The 17,740-nt window shown below is 35.2% G+C and overlaps 1 protein-coding gene and 1 long non-coding RNA gene across 2 annotated transcripts in view; one reads left to right on the top strand and one right to left on the bottom strand.

The window, feature by feature from the left end:
- LOC109081923 (EFR3 homolog A (S. cerevisiae)) overlaps positions 1-3,688 on the bottom strand; it is a 36,821-nt gene extending 33,133 nt beyond the window's left edge. Inside the window, exons 1-2 of the mRNA XM_042718796.1 lie at positions 3,548-3,688; positions 3,269-3,377 (exon numbers count right to left, since the gene is read on the bottom strand). Of these exons, the coding sequence (XP_042574730.1) occupies positions 3,269-3,278 (10 nt within the window). The 5' untranslated portion in view covers positions 3,279-3,377; positions 3,548-3,688. The remainder of the gene's footprint in view (positions 1-3,268; positions 3,378-3,547) is intronic.
- Positions 3,615-4,286, top strand: LOC122136263. The gene is made up of 3 exons (XR_006154056.1): positions 3,615-3,719; positions 4,105-4,127; positions 4,205-4,286. It is a non-coding gene; the product is annotated as an uncharacterized LOC122136263 (long non-coding RNA).
- The last annotated feature ends 13,454 nt before the right edge of the window (positions 4,287-17,740 follow it).

The raw sequence follows: 17,740 nt of genomic DNA, 5'->3' as shown, positions 1-17,740 counted from the left end.
GTCCTTTATTTTAGTGGAGAAGTGTTTATTTTTTATTTTTTATTAATGCTCTCCAGATTCCAAAAAACTTGATTATTTGGACTTGAGTAAGATTTGTAAAATCTGGCAATGACTTCTATATCCAAAGTTAAGTTCCACCAACGCTTTGCTGCCAACAGAAACTGTTAAGCGTGTGCAAACTCAAGTCCTATGTAGGAGAATTAAACTCCATTTTTATTCTTATAAATTCAATAATTTAACCTAATTGAATAATAAGCGCTGTTACTGTTGTTTTTAAATAATAATAATAATAATATTAAAATCGCTGTTTATTTTATCTGAGAACTGTGAATAGTTGTCCTTTTTTTATTATTTCTATTATTTTTTTATTATTATTAATGTGCTCTGTATTCCAAAATCTTGATTATTTGGACCTGACTGAGTAGTGTTTATAAAATTGGGCAATGATTCCTGTATCTTAACTGAAATTTTGCCAATGCTTTGGTGCCAACAGAAACTAGTAAAGGTGTGAAAACTTTAATAATAATAATTGTCCTCATAATTAATAAATAATTGTCCTCTAAAATAATTATTTTAGAGGACAGCTATGTAGCTGACAAGTTTTTTTTTTTGGTTAATGGGCTCTAGATTTAAAAACGTGATGGTTTGTGATTGAACAAGATTCATAAAATGTAAATCCAGAGCATGAACAAGAGAATCACACTATGAACTTGAACTGAACCAAACTCCGACTAGACTACCCCTTATCACGAGCCAACATGGCAGACCGGCCTGGTCAGATGCAAATCACTTGCCGGTCAAGTAAGTTTAGCTAATGCATACTAAGACCTACACAGGAGTTATATTATCAGAGCAATCAACGAAACCAAGAACCAGTTATTTATCTAATGTCATGACACAACTGACATTTGCCATATTTTGCAATATTTCATCAAATTCTTCAAGAAATTTTAGAGTCAAGCACATCCAATACAATGTAATTGTAAAAGTACTACTAAACAATGTACTAACACAGTCAGTGATGTCTTAAGTGAATGTAAATAGACATGAAAAAAAATAAGTCATATTTGTGTCAAGGAAATAGGTCTGTAGTGTGTATGCAGACGCAAAACATTTACAGAATCACTTTTTCTCTCCATTTTCCTCTCTCAACCCATGTCAAGGATAAAGGGCTCGTCTTACAGGGTCCTGACTGCCCAGAAATAGACTGTGTGTGTGTCAGAGCAGAGAGGTTATCATACTCCCTCTGAGGGGTGTGGGAGTTGTGTGTTGTACTTCAGTGGAGAGGTCACCCTACTCTCAGTGTGTGTGTGTGTGTGTGTGTGTGTGTGTGTATGTGTTTGTTGTACTTCTCTTCTGAGTGCAGAGCGTCAGCAGCAATAACCCTCAGGGGTGTCTGGTCTACTGCGTCAAACTACACATTACGCAATATGACGAAATAGTGCAACGCAAAATAACATCACAAATCGCAAGCTAAATGCCACATAAAACTATATTACATGTGAAAATAAACAATGTCACAAATATGGCAAATTTAACAAATGGCAAAAGTATGCTAATTTAAACCACCAAAACCATCGCAAAGTAAACAATACCAAACCAGTCATGACAACGGATTAATAACAACATATCAAAAATGGTTAGAACATGTTAGATATATTTGCACAGCTAAAAGTGGGAAGGACTACGTTGTGGTACTTAAATGTGAAATATGAATGTGAAAATAAAATACAAAAGTTGTAAATAAATATAGAATTCAACTTACATGTGGTCACATGTGAGCGAATGTTTGTCAGTATGGCTTTAAATGTGCCTCAAACAGACACTGAAGAATTCAAACAGATATGTCCCAATAGAAAAGAAAATGTGATCACAATTATGTTTCATACTGACTTTAAATCCAACAACACCAAAGAATCTTGAACAACAACAAATACCCCCCAAAAACAAAACCAATTAAACAACACCAAACTAAACCCAAATTAAAAGCACAACAAAATCAAAAGCAAAGAATATCACAAATAACATATATATGACAGAAAGAAAAAAAAAGTGAAAGTGACATGACGTGACATACAGCCAAGTATCATGACCCATACTCAGAATTCATGCTCTGCATTAACCCATCCAAAGTGCACACACACAGCAGTGAACACACACACACACCGTGAACACACACCCGGAGCAGTGGGCAGCCATTTATGCTGCGGCGCCCGGGGAGCAGTTGGGGGTTCGGTGCCTTGCTCAAGGGCACCGAAGTCATGGTATAGCCAGCCCGAGACTCGAACCTTAGGGTTATGAGTTAAACTCTCTAACCACTAGCCCACGACTTCCCCTGTATCAACTTAAATAGCTGACAAAATCAAATCAAACTAAACAACACCAACAATTAACATCTAAATAAATAAATAAGCCATATGTGTCATATAGTGTTGGCCACAGATAAAAGAAACTAAAACCACAAAAAAAAAAAACATTTTTGCTACTTAAAATGAAATAAAAGATATATATATATAGAGAGAGAGAGAGAGAGAGAGAGAGAGAGAGAGAGAGAGAAAACTTTGTTATTTAGTTTAACTTGATATACTAAAATAACAGAAAATGTGAGAAAAACTAATTCAAAATAATAAAAACTACAACTGAATGTCACTGATTCTAAAATAACACTGAAGAATGAAGCATAACCATTTCTCTTGGTTGCAGGAGACTTTCATAAGCTTTTCAGGAACATTAAAATCAGAGACGTCCAAATACATTACATAAGATGTCCATCTTGGACCCTGCCGAGTAGGATTTTATGCTGACACTAAATCACATGCCAGTGCAACCTGCTGTCAAGGTCTATGGCAACAGTGCCAACACCTCAACAGAGTCTGACGTGACTCATGTCCTGCATGGGATCATGGGTGAAACAGACTGCATTGTCAATGACTGTGGGAACTCTGGGAATACCATGGTACTACCGAATGATTAGCATTTTCATGTATTTAGTTACCAAAACAACATCAGAATATTTGGAATACTCTAAATACCAATCTGATATACTTAGAATACCAAAACAATGGCAATACCATATAGTACTTTTTGTGCTTTTCTATTGATGCAGAAGCAGCAGGGAAGAACTGAGATCAGCAGAACCCCAGTAGGCTAATAACACTGACTCATTCTCACATACACACTGCAGCACAACATTTGAAGCATAAACCGTCTTAAGTTAATGACAGAGGGCTGAGGCTGTGACCGGCTCGGGCTCGGTTTGGGTTCTTACCGGCAGGCATTCCTCCACTCGGTTCTGTCCAACCCGCGCCCGATGCACTCCGTTTGGATCAAATCAGCTTGAAAGGGGGGTTGGGTTCAACATATGGATCGGAACAAGTCTGGATCACACACATACAAATACACACACATACGGATTAAGCGAATCCTATCAGAACCCGTCACCGAGGTTAAACTGACGGCTTTAAAAACACATGATTACAAATGGCAGTACGGCGTCTTGTGTTGTTAAGAACTAATAAAGTACAGATAGAGAGTTGTGTGTGAATACCTGTAGATGCAGATTAAGCGCAACACATCCGCGTTTCCTGCTTCACATTCCGCGTGACGTCGGGACACGCCAACACGGAAGTGATAGTCGCGCGGCGCTGAGAAGAGAGGAGCGTCTAGTTTGAAAAAACAAAAACACAGCACACGCTGCTGGGATTCACTGAGTGGAACAGGTGGGTATGAAGAAAGCAGCTGTTTGCGTTGTTATATTGTATTATAATAACAGGTCTCTGGAAGTTTGTGTGAATATTATCTGCTCTGCCATCCAGCTTCTAAAATTAATAAGCAGGGCAATCTCAGTTGCTTTTGATTTAGGTTAATGAACTGCTCGCGCGCGTGTGTGTAGGTTGGTCGATAAAAAGTCATTAAAGGAGCTATTAACGCTCTCGGAATTTTGCATGGCATGTGGCCAGGTTATTTTTACTCTCAATTTCTTCTTAAAGGAGTAGATCAACCAAAAAAAAAAAAAAAAAAAAAGAAAGAAACTTGAAATGAAAAATGTATCATTTTACTCCGTAGTGAATGTGACTTTGTCTTTTTTCTATGGCACACTACAAGAGAGATTCAATGAACAGGACCTTGTAAGTAGCGAAAAGTATTCAAATGCACCGTAAAATCATCATATTGTAGTTTATTCCAAGGCTTTTAAATCTTTTAGGTACCATGGACCCGCAGTTATGATAATCCTCATGCAAAGGATCACCATCCTAAATTTTTAAAGGCAGCTATTTTCATGTATAAAAACCCAATTTACACTGTGAAAAATAAATGTGTAAAATATCATTTGGAAAAGATTTCATTTTTTATGTTACATTATTATTGTTTTACTCACTATACTGTACTTTTAGACATATTATTTATTTTATTTTGAATTTAATTTCAAAAAATGTAATAATGTATTTATTTATATTATATATTTATTATTTAGTTGATTTTTTAAATATTTATTTATTTTTACATTTTTAGTATATTCTCTACAATTTTCCACATATATACCCACAGGCACTACTTTGCAGTCCTGGACCCAGTTTTGCTATATTCCAATTCATATTCAAAATCTTTTTTTTTTTTTTTTTTTTTTTTTTGTCAAATCTTTTCAATTAAGCATTTTATCCGGTTCATAAAACTGCTCTCACTTATTTGTTCAGGAATTTGATAGATCTCCTTTTCGAGTTCAACTTCAATACTTAGCCTAATTATTTGGTCCCAATCACCAGTTAATGGTCCAATGGAGTGAAAGATTATCAGTGAATAAATTTTACATTTTGGAATTGTATCATTTCAGTCAGAAAGCTTGGAATATAGTCATAAGAACCACTTTTATGAGGCTTTTGTGACCTTTTTCGAACCGTAAAAGCTTTGGTTCCTATTCATTGTAACTGAATGAGAATGTCACATGCCATATTGAAGTCTTAATAATTTATCCTTTTCTGTTCCACAGAAGAATGAATGTGATAGGTTTAGAATGACATGAAATGTGAGTAAACTATAATTGTAATTTTCGGGTGAACAATTTCTTTGAAATCTGCAAACAGTGGCCTGACCTTTTAAAACATCAGAGCACATGTATCAAGTTGCAACAAACTCTTTTAGGTTAAAAAACCCTTTATATACTAATTTTAAAAGATATTACTTATGAAAGGGGTTTGTTTCAAATGGTTTTTGATGTCTTTGTTGTTACATAAACCTGCCACTTCATTACGACACATTATGGGCAGAATCCGATCATTTACAGTAGTCATAATGAATAATCATACAAAGCCCAGTAATGTCTGCCTGTGTCAGACCTCCTGTGTATAACTGGATTATATCAGGATAAGCTGAAACCATCCAGTCAAACAGCCTAAGCTATGAAGACCTGAGCATGTGTGTATGATAGAGAGAGAGAGAGAGAGAGAGAGAAAATACACAGTATTAATATAAGACCTTTGCTTTACAGGAATTATGTGTGATTAAGCTCCATTTTATCCAAACATCTGTTAAAACACTGAAAACACACACATACAGTCTCAATCGCTCACTTTCTCATACGTACTTGCAATTCTCTGTAACTAGGTGTGTTTACATTGTATCATGGCTTAAATGTTTAAGCCATGTTTAAGGGAAACAGCAATACTGGTGCACAAACTGGCTTGATACAGCGCTAGCATCTACAGATGCAAACATTTGCATAATAATTACTGAAATGCTGGCCAAATAATCCTATTTCACCAATAATCTCCATCAAATCTGTGTGATGTGATTTCTCCCTGTGGCCACACACACACAATGTTTTCTGCCTCATTGATACTGGTGGTTTAACGAAGCATGAAAGTTTGGGCAGTTTGATTGATTGAGTAATGGTTTAGCTGTGTGTGTATGTGTGCACAAATGGCAGCTGGTATTGCTAGTCATTCAGTAAAGTGCTGTCATTATTTGAATATTGCATGCACACGTGCACACATGCAATGCAGTGATTGCACCTAAAATATGCACTTTTGTTTTGTATATGTGAATTTTAACCTTAAATCTACATGTTTAAAATTAAGTTAATGGATAGTGTATCATTTTTGAGCTACTTACAGATACAGACAAACCCACACATACGCTTACTTATTCTCTTAATCAGTCTAAAAACATTAATTTAATACTTGAATTTGTGTGAAACACAAATGTACATTTTCCTTGATTTGGTAACTTGCATATTATTTCTTGCATATATGTAGAAAATAAAAGTAGATACAGTATTATGAATAATGTTATTTTAATTTCCAGATTATAACAAACTAATTTTGCTCTGTTTTGTTCTAGCTCTAGAAAACTTGGAACATATTGCACAATTCATACTTTAATAATACTTTTTTTATTTGTCATTTTTTGATTTTGACAGCCCGTTACACTTGTATAAGAGAAATGCAGCATCAAAAAAATTAATTTTGTTGTCTAGGGAAGAAATAAAGCTTGGAACAACTTGAGGATAATTAACATTTTATTTTTTGAAGCTTTCTTGGAGTGTGTTTAACAAAAATCCTTCAATATTTCACATTTAATTTACTGTTACTTGCCATTTTTTGTTATTAATTGTGAAATTTACTAGCTATTTGAGATTGAAAATCGTTTCTAATGAGACAACGTATGGTAAATGCTGTTGTTTTTCATCCTCATTGTACTTTTTCTTTATAATTCTTTGAAAACACACAGAGTAAATGTTTTAATCCATGCCTGTATACTTGCTAAAGTAGGACTCACCTTTGTCCACCTTTAAGGATTTTCAGTTTTCCATCTACAAGCTTCACACTGAGCTTCAGATCAATATTGACCCATAGAACAACTGTTGTTGCTGTATGTGAGAGAGAAATAGACAGTTTGATTTTTTTTTTTTTTTTCATCTCCGGAGGGGGTTTGACATTTTTCACCAACTAGCATTTAGGCGCAATGTCTGTTCAGTGTCTTCGGTCTGAATCGATTCAATGAATTATTTAATAAAAAAAACAATCATAATATCAACAAATAAAAAATACTAAATAATCACTCAAACCCCTGACAAGATAAAAAAAAAAAAAAAAACTAGACTCCTACATGATGATACAAAATGACAATGATTTTATTAAAAAAAAAAAATAATAATTCTGGATTGCTGGGCATCTTATTTTTATAAAATGTCTGAGAAGCGCCCACAAACATTATTATAACTCTGAGAGAACGTGAAAGACATTGAAATGTTGCCTTTTAAAACATTTTGAATTGAATGGCTATATATTTCAAATTTAAGGTCATCTGCGTACAACACCGAAATCTTGCTAATGTTAAACTGCATTTCCATTGCTTTCATATTAACCATAAGTCTGTTTAGGGTTAAATTTTTATGCTTAATAGAAAAATACATATATAAACTGGCAGCTACTAGGACAGGTAGCAAAAAAGCAAGTCAACTGCTAAATTTAGACCCCCAGCACTAGGTATAATACCAAGATCATGATACACGACAGATAGAAACCTGTCAGGAAACACTAGTCATTAAAGACGAGTCAGTATGTCTTGTAAACTCAGTATAAATATGACTGTAGTGCAGATTCGTGGGAGAGGATGAGCACATGTGAGGTGAAGCTCTAGGGTGATGAATAGGCAACCGGTCGATGCGTCAGAGTTGAATGCAGAGATCTTTTCTGAGATGGGGAGATAGAAAGGTGAAATGTATAACTGAGTTTCAATTTATTGGACTGGAATGTGTAAAGACACAAGATCAGTTTGACAGCAAGCATGAATACAGTGAATTTTATTTCTGAGAGCTCAACTCACCATTCTGAAATTTCCATCAGTGGGGTGACGTTATTTTCTAACATCCTTGTTAGCCTTTGAGGTATGTATGAATGCAGGGTATATACAATGTGCATGCTATTTAAGTATAACAGTAAGAATTAATTCTGACCTTTTATATTTGTCGTGATATTCTAAAACTTGTCATGCTTTTAAAGTCAGCATAAAATTGAAATGAACCGTGGATGCTACTTACTATGTTCCTGGTGTTTTTGTGCTGAATTCTTTGGTGCACTCTGCATGCAGTTGCTTGCCTTCGTAATCTTTCATCAAAACCTTTTCAATGTCCAACCAAATTTGGAGAATATCATGCCCTACCCTCCTTTTTTTCTCATTGAATATCATTTTTGATATTTTGTTTTCCAGTGTTTGAGACTGTGTGAAGGAACTCGAAGTCAATTCGTAATTCTAGCATAATTCTTAATATTAACTTATCAAATAAACACATTTTTCACACACAACTAACCCCTCCATCACACTGAAAAATTTCGTCAATGACCTAAAAAAATCCTGCAAACCTAAAAGATTCCTGCATGTTCACTGACAGCATATTAATGTTCATTGTGTTCAAATTTTACAGTGAAATTCTGTCATTTTCATATGTTTTGAGGCGCAAAATGATTTACAGCTGTCAAATCAAGAACCATTAAGAGGATATTTCCCCCCAAAAAGTTGGGGCAAGTTGTTCCAAATCTGTATGAATTTCTGTCTTCTTTTGAACACAAAAGAATATATTTTAAAAAATTTTGGTAACTAAACAGTTGCTGGTAGCCATTGACTTTGACAAAAGAACTCATACAGATTTGGAACAACTTGAGGGTGAGTAAATGATGACAAGTTTCATTTTTGGGTGAACTATCCCTTTAAGAGCACAGAACCTGATTACGCAATTAGTGTGTTGGCAACAAACCACTTGATCCACACACATCTTTTTTTTCCCCATAATTTATTTTTAATACAAGCCATGGTCAAAATTAATGCTAGCTGTTTTTGTTTGCTAGTCACCATAACATAAAAAATATCATAAACATGTTCATACAACCAAACAAACACCAAATAACTAACATAAAGTCATACAAGCAGCAATCTGACTAATATAAAACGTACTGTACAGTGTGTACACGGCTTTAGAGGATTTAAACAACACTGACAACATTAGTTTTGTATGTTAAAATTGTCTGGGAAAGTGACGAGGTGTTATATGCAATATGTTAACAACACGTGACTGAAACTCCTTTATAAAAGTTTTATAAGATATTATATCATTGATAAAACATTTGTTTCTTATGTGAAATAAATATGGAGTGTTTTGTGGTTTCAAACCATGAATACAAAATCCCACTGAATTGTAAGCTTCTGTAAAGAACTGTTTTGTTTGGGATGATTAAAAACCTTATGCAATTAACTTGAAGTGATAAAAAGGAAATAGCATCTGCCTGTGTTCTACAGTACAGTGTGAAAAGTGAGGGATTCAACATTCAGTCTGTGCAAAATGTCTCAAGGCTCTGAGATGTGGTTTTCGTGAAGCATTATTAATGTACTTGTTGAACTGTCAATCATATTTCATTTCAAAGGAATAGATTTTGAATATTCAGAAGGAAACAGCTGTGTAGGTTTTGTAAACGGACATCAGCATTTGAATAAAAAGAGCTAAAATGCTTCTCATTTTAAAAGTATTTGAACACTTTGAGTGAAATTGAACATTTAAGTAATTGCTAGAGAGAATAGGTGAAGATCGGTCATTTAATTTTTCACCCCAAAATACAATTCAAAATGTAAAGTGCTGTTCAGAAATATATATATATTTTTTTCAGCTATTGGCCAGTCATGTCACATTTGACTTTGACATTTGATGTGACATGAGTATAATATACAACCTGATCCCATATTGTTGAAGACGTTATTAAGTTTCCGTAAAGTCTCAAAGTAGAGCATTACATGTGAGGGAATGTGGGTACATGAATATGAATGTGACTGTAGTGTATCAGAGTGACTCAGACAATTTAAGATTCGAGCAGATTGGGATTGAAATAATAATTCCAACTCAGGAAGGAGTTTGTCAAATTTTGGGCAAGTAACCAAGATTGATGGTCAAAGAGATGCAGAGCATGACCATCACAATCACATGTAAATCCATGATAGAAATCATGAGCTAAAGACCATGATTGATGGTTGTTCAGGTTTATGTAATTGCACATCTTGCTACAAAAACTTTGGATTTCACATTTTCACTCTCTTAAACTCATTATTTCCTCACTTTCTCTCTTCCTGCAACTGAATGTGTGTACTGTTACTGACTCTGTGATCAGCCGTAAAACAGTGATTCTGTCTAAATTCCCTATAAAATCAAAAATAATTCACTTTGACCTAAATTGACCTATTTCCCTTACATGATGCATTACATCTTTTTAATAATTCTTGGGGACTTTAATAAAGCCAATTTCTCCTGTGAACTGGCAAAATACAGACAGCATTTTATATGTCCCACCAGAGACAGTAATATATTAGATCACTGTTACACCACAATAAAGAATGCATATCACTTTGTTCCACAATCAGCTTTGGGGCTCTCTGATCACTGCCTGGTTCATCTTTTACCAACCTACAAGCAGAAACTTAAATCTGCTAAACCTGTAGTAAGGGCTGTGAAGAGATGGACCAACGAAACAGAGCAGGATTTACAAGCTTGTTTTGACCTCACTGATTGGAGTGTTTTTGAAGCTGCTCCCACCGATCTGGATGAACTCACAGAGACTGTGACATCCTATATTAGTTTTTGTGAGGATCTTTGCATTCCTGCCAGGACTTATTTAACATTCAACAATGATAAGCTATGGTTTACAGCAAAACTCAGACATCTTCATCAGGCCAAAGAGGATGCCTTCAGAAATGGGGACATAGTCTTGTGCAATCAGACCAGGAACACACTGAACAAAGAGATTAGAGTGGCTAAAAGGACCTACTGTAAAAAGTTGGAAGACCAGTTTACTTCCAACAACTCCACTTCAGTGTGGAAAGGGCTGGGAGCCATCGCAAACTACAAGACACCATCCCCCTGCACTGAGGCAAATCAACGACTTGCTAACGACCTGAATGAGTTTTATTGTAGATTTGAAACCCCCCACACCCATTCTGACCATCTCCCTACACAACCGTTAACACCTCCTGCAATCCCCCTCTCCCCCCTCTTGCACTTCAAATCAGTGAGGATGATGTGCGCAAGGTCTTCAGGAATAACAAAAGAAGAAAAGCACCAGGCCCCGATGGCGATACACCAGCCTGTCTGAAAACTTGTGCTGACCAGCTGGCCCCCATCTTTTCACAGATCTTCAACAGATCTCTGGAGTTGTGTGAAGTGCCTTCCTGCTTCAAACACTCCACCATCATCCCTGTTCCAAAGAAATCCAAGATAACAGGACTTAACGACTACAGACCTGTAGCTCTAACATCAGTCGTCATGAAGTCATTTGAAAAACTGGATCTGGCTTATCTGAAGGACATCACTGGACCCTTACTGGACCCCCTGCAGTTTGCTTACCGAGCAAATAGGTCCATGGATGATGCAATCAACATGGGACTGCACTTCATCCTGCAACATCTGGACAAAACAGGTACTTATGTGAGGATCCTGTTTGTGGACTTTAGTTCGGCTTTCAACACCATCATCCCAACAGCCCTCCAGACCAAACTGACCCAGCTCTCTGTTCCTAGCTCTATCTGTCAGTGGATCACCAGCTTTCTGACAGATAGGCAATAGCTAGTGAGACTGGGGAAATTCATGTCCAACAGCTGCTCCACCAACACTGGTGCCCCTCAGGGATGTGTTCTCTCCCCACTGCTCTTCTTCCTCTACACCAGCGACTGCACCTCAAAAGACCCCTCTGTCAAGCTCCTGAAGTTTGCAGACAACACTACAGTCATCGGTCTCATCCAGGACAGTGACGAGTCTGCTTACAGACAAGAGGTTGAGCAGCTGGCTGTCTGGTGCAGTCTTACCAACCTGGAGCTGAACACTCTCAAAACAGTGGAGATGATAGTGTACTTCAGGAGAAACCCCCCTGCACTCACCATCATAGACCGCACTGTGGCTGCAGTGGAGTCATTCAGATTCCTGGGAACCACCATGTCTCGGGACCTGAAGTGGGACAATCACATTGACTCCATTGTTAAAAAGGCCCAACAGAGGTTGTACTTCCTTCGCCAGCTGAGGAAGTTTAACCTGCCACAGGAGCTGCTGAAACAGTTCTACTCAGCCATCATTGAGTCTGTTCTGTGCACTTCAATAACTGTCTGATTTGGTTCAGCTACAAAATCAGACATCAGAAGACTACAGAGAACGGTTCGGACTGCTGAAAGGATTATTGGTGCTCCCCTGCCCACCCTTCAAGAACTGTATACATCCAGAGTGAGAAAAGGGGCTCAGAAAATCACTCTGGATCCCTCACATCCAAGTTACCCCATCTTTGAATTTTTGCAATCTCGCCAGTGCTTCAGAGCCACAAATACCAGGACAGTCAGGCACAAGAACAGTTTCTTCCCCCAGGCAATCTACCTCATGAACAGTTAAATGTTCCCCACTTATGCAATAAAAATGTGCAATATCCTTATTTTATTTGTTACCCCTCCATCCTAGTACATCCCTGCATCTTACTCAATTCTGTGATTTATGTATATATGTATTTATTTATTTAATCTTTCTGAATAGTTGACCTGTTTGGAACAGAAATAGGGACCCTGATGTGGTTTTGTTATTTTATTTTATTTTATCTAAATGCAGTAGTTGACCTGTTTGGAACAGAAATGGTGACCCTGGACATAGACGCTGAAGATCAAGTTTCCCCTCAGAGCATCTGATATTATCTAATATCCCATTGGTAATGCTTCTTTTTCAGATCTATTGTTATTTCCTATTATCACATAACTTTTATTATATTAGTGTCAAATTACCTGCAACCGTAGGCATAACCTACAGTAGTACCAAAAAAAAAATCTGTTTCAAATAATAAATGCTGTTCTTTTCAACTTTCTATTCATCAAAAAGTCTTATAAAATTCTCTCTCTTTTTACAGAAAAATATTAAGCAACATGACTGTTTTCAACATTGATAATAATGTTTCTTGATCAGCAGATCAGAGTATTAGAATGATTTATGGAGGATCATGCAGCACAAAGACGATTAGCAATATAATACTTAAATAATATTAAGTTAATTTAAATTGTAATAATATTTCACAATATTACTGTTTTTACTTTATTTTTGACTAAATAAATTCAGTCTTAGTGAGTCTACGAGACTTCTTTTAAATGCATTTAAACTAGTGCAGTCAAATGATTAATTACGAACAATCGCATCCAAAATAAAAGTTTTTGTTTACTAAATATATATGTGTGTACTGTGTTTATTTATTATGTATATATAAATACACACATGCGTGTATAAATTTAAGAAAATGTTTATACTGTATATTATTATAAATTATGAGTATAAATATATACATGAAAATACATGAATTTTTTTCTAAATATATACTGTATGTGTGTGTATATGGACATAATAAATATACACAGTACACATACATATTTATTATGTAAATGAAAACTTTTATTTTGGATGCAATTAATCGTTTGACAGCACTAATTTAAACACTCTTACCAACCACAAACAATTGAAAAATAGTGTAAATTTACATTTAAATATCTTTTTATATTCTTGTTCATTTTCACTTCTATCTTTTGAGTAATTCTGTTTAGGATTATGTTCTTTCTCTCTCCTGCAGGGTTATGAACAGAACAGATTTGATATGGAAGATTTTCATTATTTATAGTTGTGTTAAGTGTACTCTCTCATGCTGTGAAACACTGGCACTGTCTCTTTCTCTCTCACACATAGAACGTTGGCTGCCTCTGAAAGGGAAACTCAAAATAAAAGTGCAAAGGGCTAAATGAAAGAGCGATGTACATGGAAGTGAAGCTATAAAAATAGAAAGAGAAACTATTAATTATGAAACAGGTGAGAGACACACAGATATATGTATTTAATTATAGGCAGTCTGTGATCTTTTTTGTTTGCTGTGATATTCTGCTTGCGTTTTCCTACTTCTTCACGTCTCTCATAGTAACGGCAGCATGTGTGAACAGCGCTGGACTCTGGGGCTGAATTTTATGGATCACTCCCACAGTTCTGGAACCTAAAACATCAACAGCAGAATGGGCTGACAGGTGGCTGAATCCAACACACATACACACACACAACACACAAGCAAACACATGCAAGCCTGCACAAGACAGCATGTAAGCAGAAATGTGGGTGGAATTATGGGAACTTAAGTTTTAACTACTTGGTTTCTTTCTCTGTGGTTTCTCATTTATTTTGTGACCTTTAACCTTGTTAGTAATCAAAGGAACAAATTATTCACATTTCAGATGTTGCTTTACTTTCAAGATTGTGTGACTTGTTAATGAAATTCTGACGTTTTAACTTTTTTTTTTTTCTTTTTTTTTTTTGTCAAAAATGAAGGCAAGACATTATGGCACATATTGATGATAATTAAATGATTGCATTTAAAACATATTGCTGACACAAATATAACAAGAAAAATACAATCACAAAGTAAATGCCAGGGCACTAAATATTTTTGAAGATGGTTTTGGGGTTGGTAATACTTTAATGCTCTCAAATGGCTGCATTTATTTGGCTTTGTGGAATATTGTTACAATTTAAAAGAACTGTTTTCTATTATTTTATATATTTTAAAAAGTCATTTATTCCTGTGATGCAAAGCTGAATTTTCAGAATTCAATACTACAGTCTTCAGTGTCACATGATCCTTCCGAAATCATTCTAATATGTTGATTTAGTGCTCAAGAAACATTTATTATTAGTATCAATGCTGAAAACAGTTGTGTTGCTCATCTTTTTTCCAAAAGAATAGCATTTGTTTAAATGTATTTATAAAATTGTTTATAATTGTCTTTACTGTTGCTTTTGATCAATTTAAAATATTAAAATATTAAATCTTAACCCCAAACTTTTGATCAGTAGTGTGTTTTATATAATAAAATTTTCCCTATTTAAATAATAATTGCCTCAAAAGACAAAAATAATATGACTAAAAAAGAATTATATATATAAAAAGAAAAATAAAAAGAAAAAAAGAAAAATAACAAGTGTGTGAGTGATATCCAAGTATTCCCTATGTTGTGGGGACATTTAGTAAACCCTGAACTTTTTGTGATGTTGTAGGAATAAAACAGCTTTTAAATATCCAGTTATAATTAAAAATTGAACTGTTGTTTTAACCTGTGTGCCAATGTTTGACAAATAAAAATTGTTGTTAAAAAACGCTTTTAAATCATACTTTTATGTTGAATGTAAAAATGCAGAAAAGAAAATGTAAAGTGTGTACAGTATAAAAATAATTTTATATCATTTTTGTGTGTGTGTGAGAGAGAGAGAAAGAGAGCGATTTGGATGGCTGCTCTCTACTGCCTCCTGCTGTTCTGTGTTTTTGGGGTAGAGACATGAAGGGCTTTACCTGCAAGCAAATTCATAAAAGTTTGTGAAAAGGTAAGCTGCTTTGTTGGGATTTGTGTGTATGTGTATAACCAGAGAGACACAATGACATTAAGGAGAGTGAATTAAACTATGACCAAGCATTTAATTTTAAACACCCTAACCATGATAAACACAAATTAAGCACCTAACACAGGCAGCACCTGGCCTTTCCAGGCAGAGATTCTATAATTACGCAAATGTGTCTGCTGAATATAGAATGTCCTTCATGCCTATCTGAGCCCAAACACTCAGAGCCACAGTATGTGTGTGTGGTTATGCTTTTCTGCAGAAGTGCTAATGTATTTTCTGTGTCTTTTTTTCAATGGCTATTTTAGTGAAGGTTTCCTCTTCGCTGTGTTTCAGTTGTGAGTGTGAGTTGTGTCTGGATGTGTGTGTTGCAGCCTCCCTTTTTCCTGATCTTCTCAGTCACTTATTCACCAGACGGCCTGATGGAGGAGAAGAGAGCGGCAGACAGAGAGAGGTGTGTGCCATGTCAGTGATGTCTGTCTTAGCATTGAGCCAAGATCTCTGCCAATAATTGCTTTAACATGCAAAGGTGTGTGAGGTGAATTTGAGAAGAATGAGTGGATCGTTCCACTCCCTAGTTCCCTATAAAGTAAATCAATGAACATGAATTCTTGCATTAGCAAGGGCCTTTGAAACAAAGGAACACTGATGACTCAATTACATGCGACACATTTAAAAGGTCACAGTAAAATTACGCTGGTATTAATCAGCTGTTATATATCAAAAGTGATTTATAAAACTGCATTTACAGTAGAATTTGTGCTTAATTCACTCGCAGTCAGACATACTCTATGTAAATGTAAGCACCTGTTTAAAGTTTCGTCCTCGGTACCCAGATTCAAGTTGGTGGATTCTGACCTATAGACTTTTGAGAGAATAGAGCTTCTAATGTAAACATAACAGATTAACCTCTGCAAAAATTAAAAGCGGCAGGGTTTTATGTAATTTCCCATGCTCAAAGCCTAGTTTGACTGCAGCTTAAAGGGATATATCGCCAAAAAAATTTTTTGGAAAATTTGGTCATCATTTACTCACCTCTGAACCTGTATACAGTATCTTTAATTTTTTTTCTATGAGAAATGTCTGAGTTTTTATTTATCTATGATTTGGACTTGCGTGTTCTGCAAAAGATAGAAAATCATACAAGTTTGGAACAACATGAGGGTGAATAAATGATATAGTTTTCATTTTTGGGTGAAAACTAGTTGTTGTTTACCACAGAACCTTATGGAATATATGATAACCAGATCTATTGGAAAAAAATGATTTATAAAATAAATTATATTTGTTTTTATTCTAAAAATGCTGAACATTTTTCTTTAGGTTAACTGTTATGTTCTCATTTAGATGGATAAAATGGATATTGAGATATACAGTAAAACACTCATATTTTTTAATATGATTACAATTATGTTAAAGTGTTTTCTGTTTTAATATATTAATAGATTTTTTTATTTCTTTTGAAAGAAGTCTCAGTGAGGCTGCATTTATTTGATCAGAAATATAGTAATGATATTTCAATTTAAAATAATATTTTTCTATTTGAATATGTTTTAAATGTAATTTATTCCTGTGATGCAAAGCTAAATATTTAGCATCATTACTTCAGTCTTCAGTGTCACATGATACTTCAAAAATCATTCTAATATTCTGATTTTGAGATAAAAGCCATGAGGTTGACCTGTTCTCATCTGATTCACATTTAACTAAACAGAGAGAATGAGAGAAAGAGATCTGACTCTTGCACCTCAATGGGATCGTCTAAAATGTCACACTTTAATTAGAAACCAAACAATGAACCACCAAAATGTGCAAATAGGCACTCACACTCAGGCTTTGGTCTATAAAAGCACCATGGCTGCATTCACAGACTTAATCATGAAAAACGTGACTCAGTTTTATTTGATTCCTCCTTAAACGTGATGCTTTTCTTGCATAAACACTCAAATGACATTGTGTCTTCATTCACGTCTTCACCAGTTCCTCAGTTGACATCATTAGCAGTATAATCAGCCCGCGTACATCACTCATCCTGACAGTAGCCGCCTCCTCCACCTTAGATTGCACAACATGCAAACCGCACTCAAACGCAGAGTGACGCTGTTATATACAGCAAGACATCTTCAGATACGTACGTGTATGTCGCTCCTCATGTTTTGTTCATGACTCATGTATTGTATTTTGCAATAGTGTGTCCTTAATAAATATTTTCAGCAGTCCTCATATCTGACAAACATATGAATAAATGTGAATATATCTAATTTTTTTAGAAAGAACATTATTACAAAATATTTCAGTTTTAAAAAGTATTGTAGT

The sequence above is a fragment of the Cyprinus carpio genome, chromosome B2 (assembly GCF_018340385.1).
Source record: "Cyprinus carpio isolate SPL01 chromosome B2, ASM1834038v1, whole genome shotgun sequence".
NCBI classification, from domain to species: domain Eukaryota; kingdom Metazoa; phylum Chordata; class Actinopteri; order Cypriniformes; family Cyprinidae; genus Cyprinus; species Cyprinus carpio.
The sequence above is the reverse complement of the archived record's forward strand: the minus strand, read 5'-3'. Positions and strand labels throughout refer to the sequence as shown.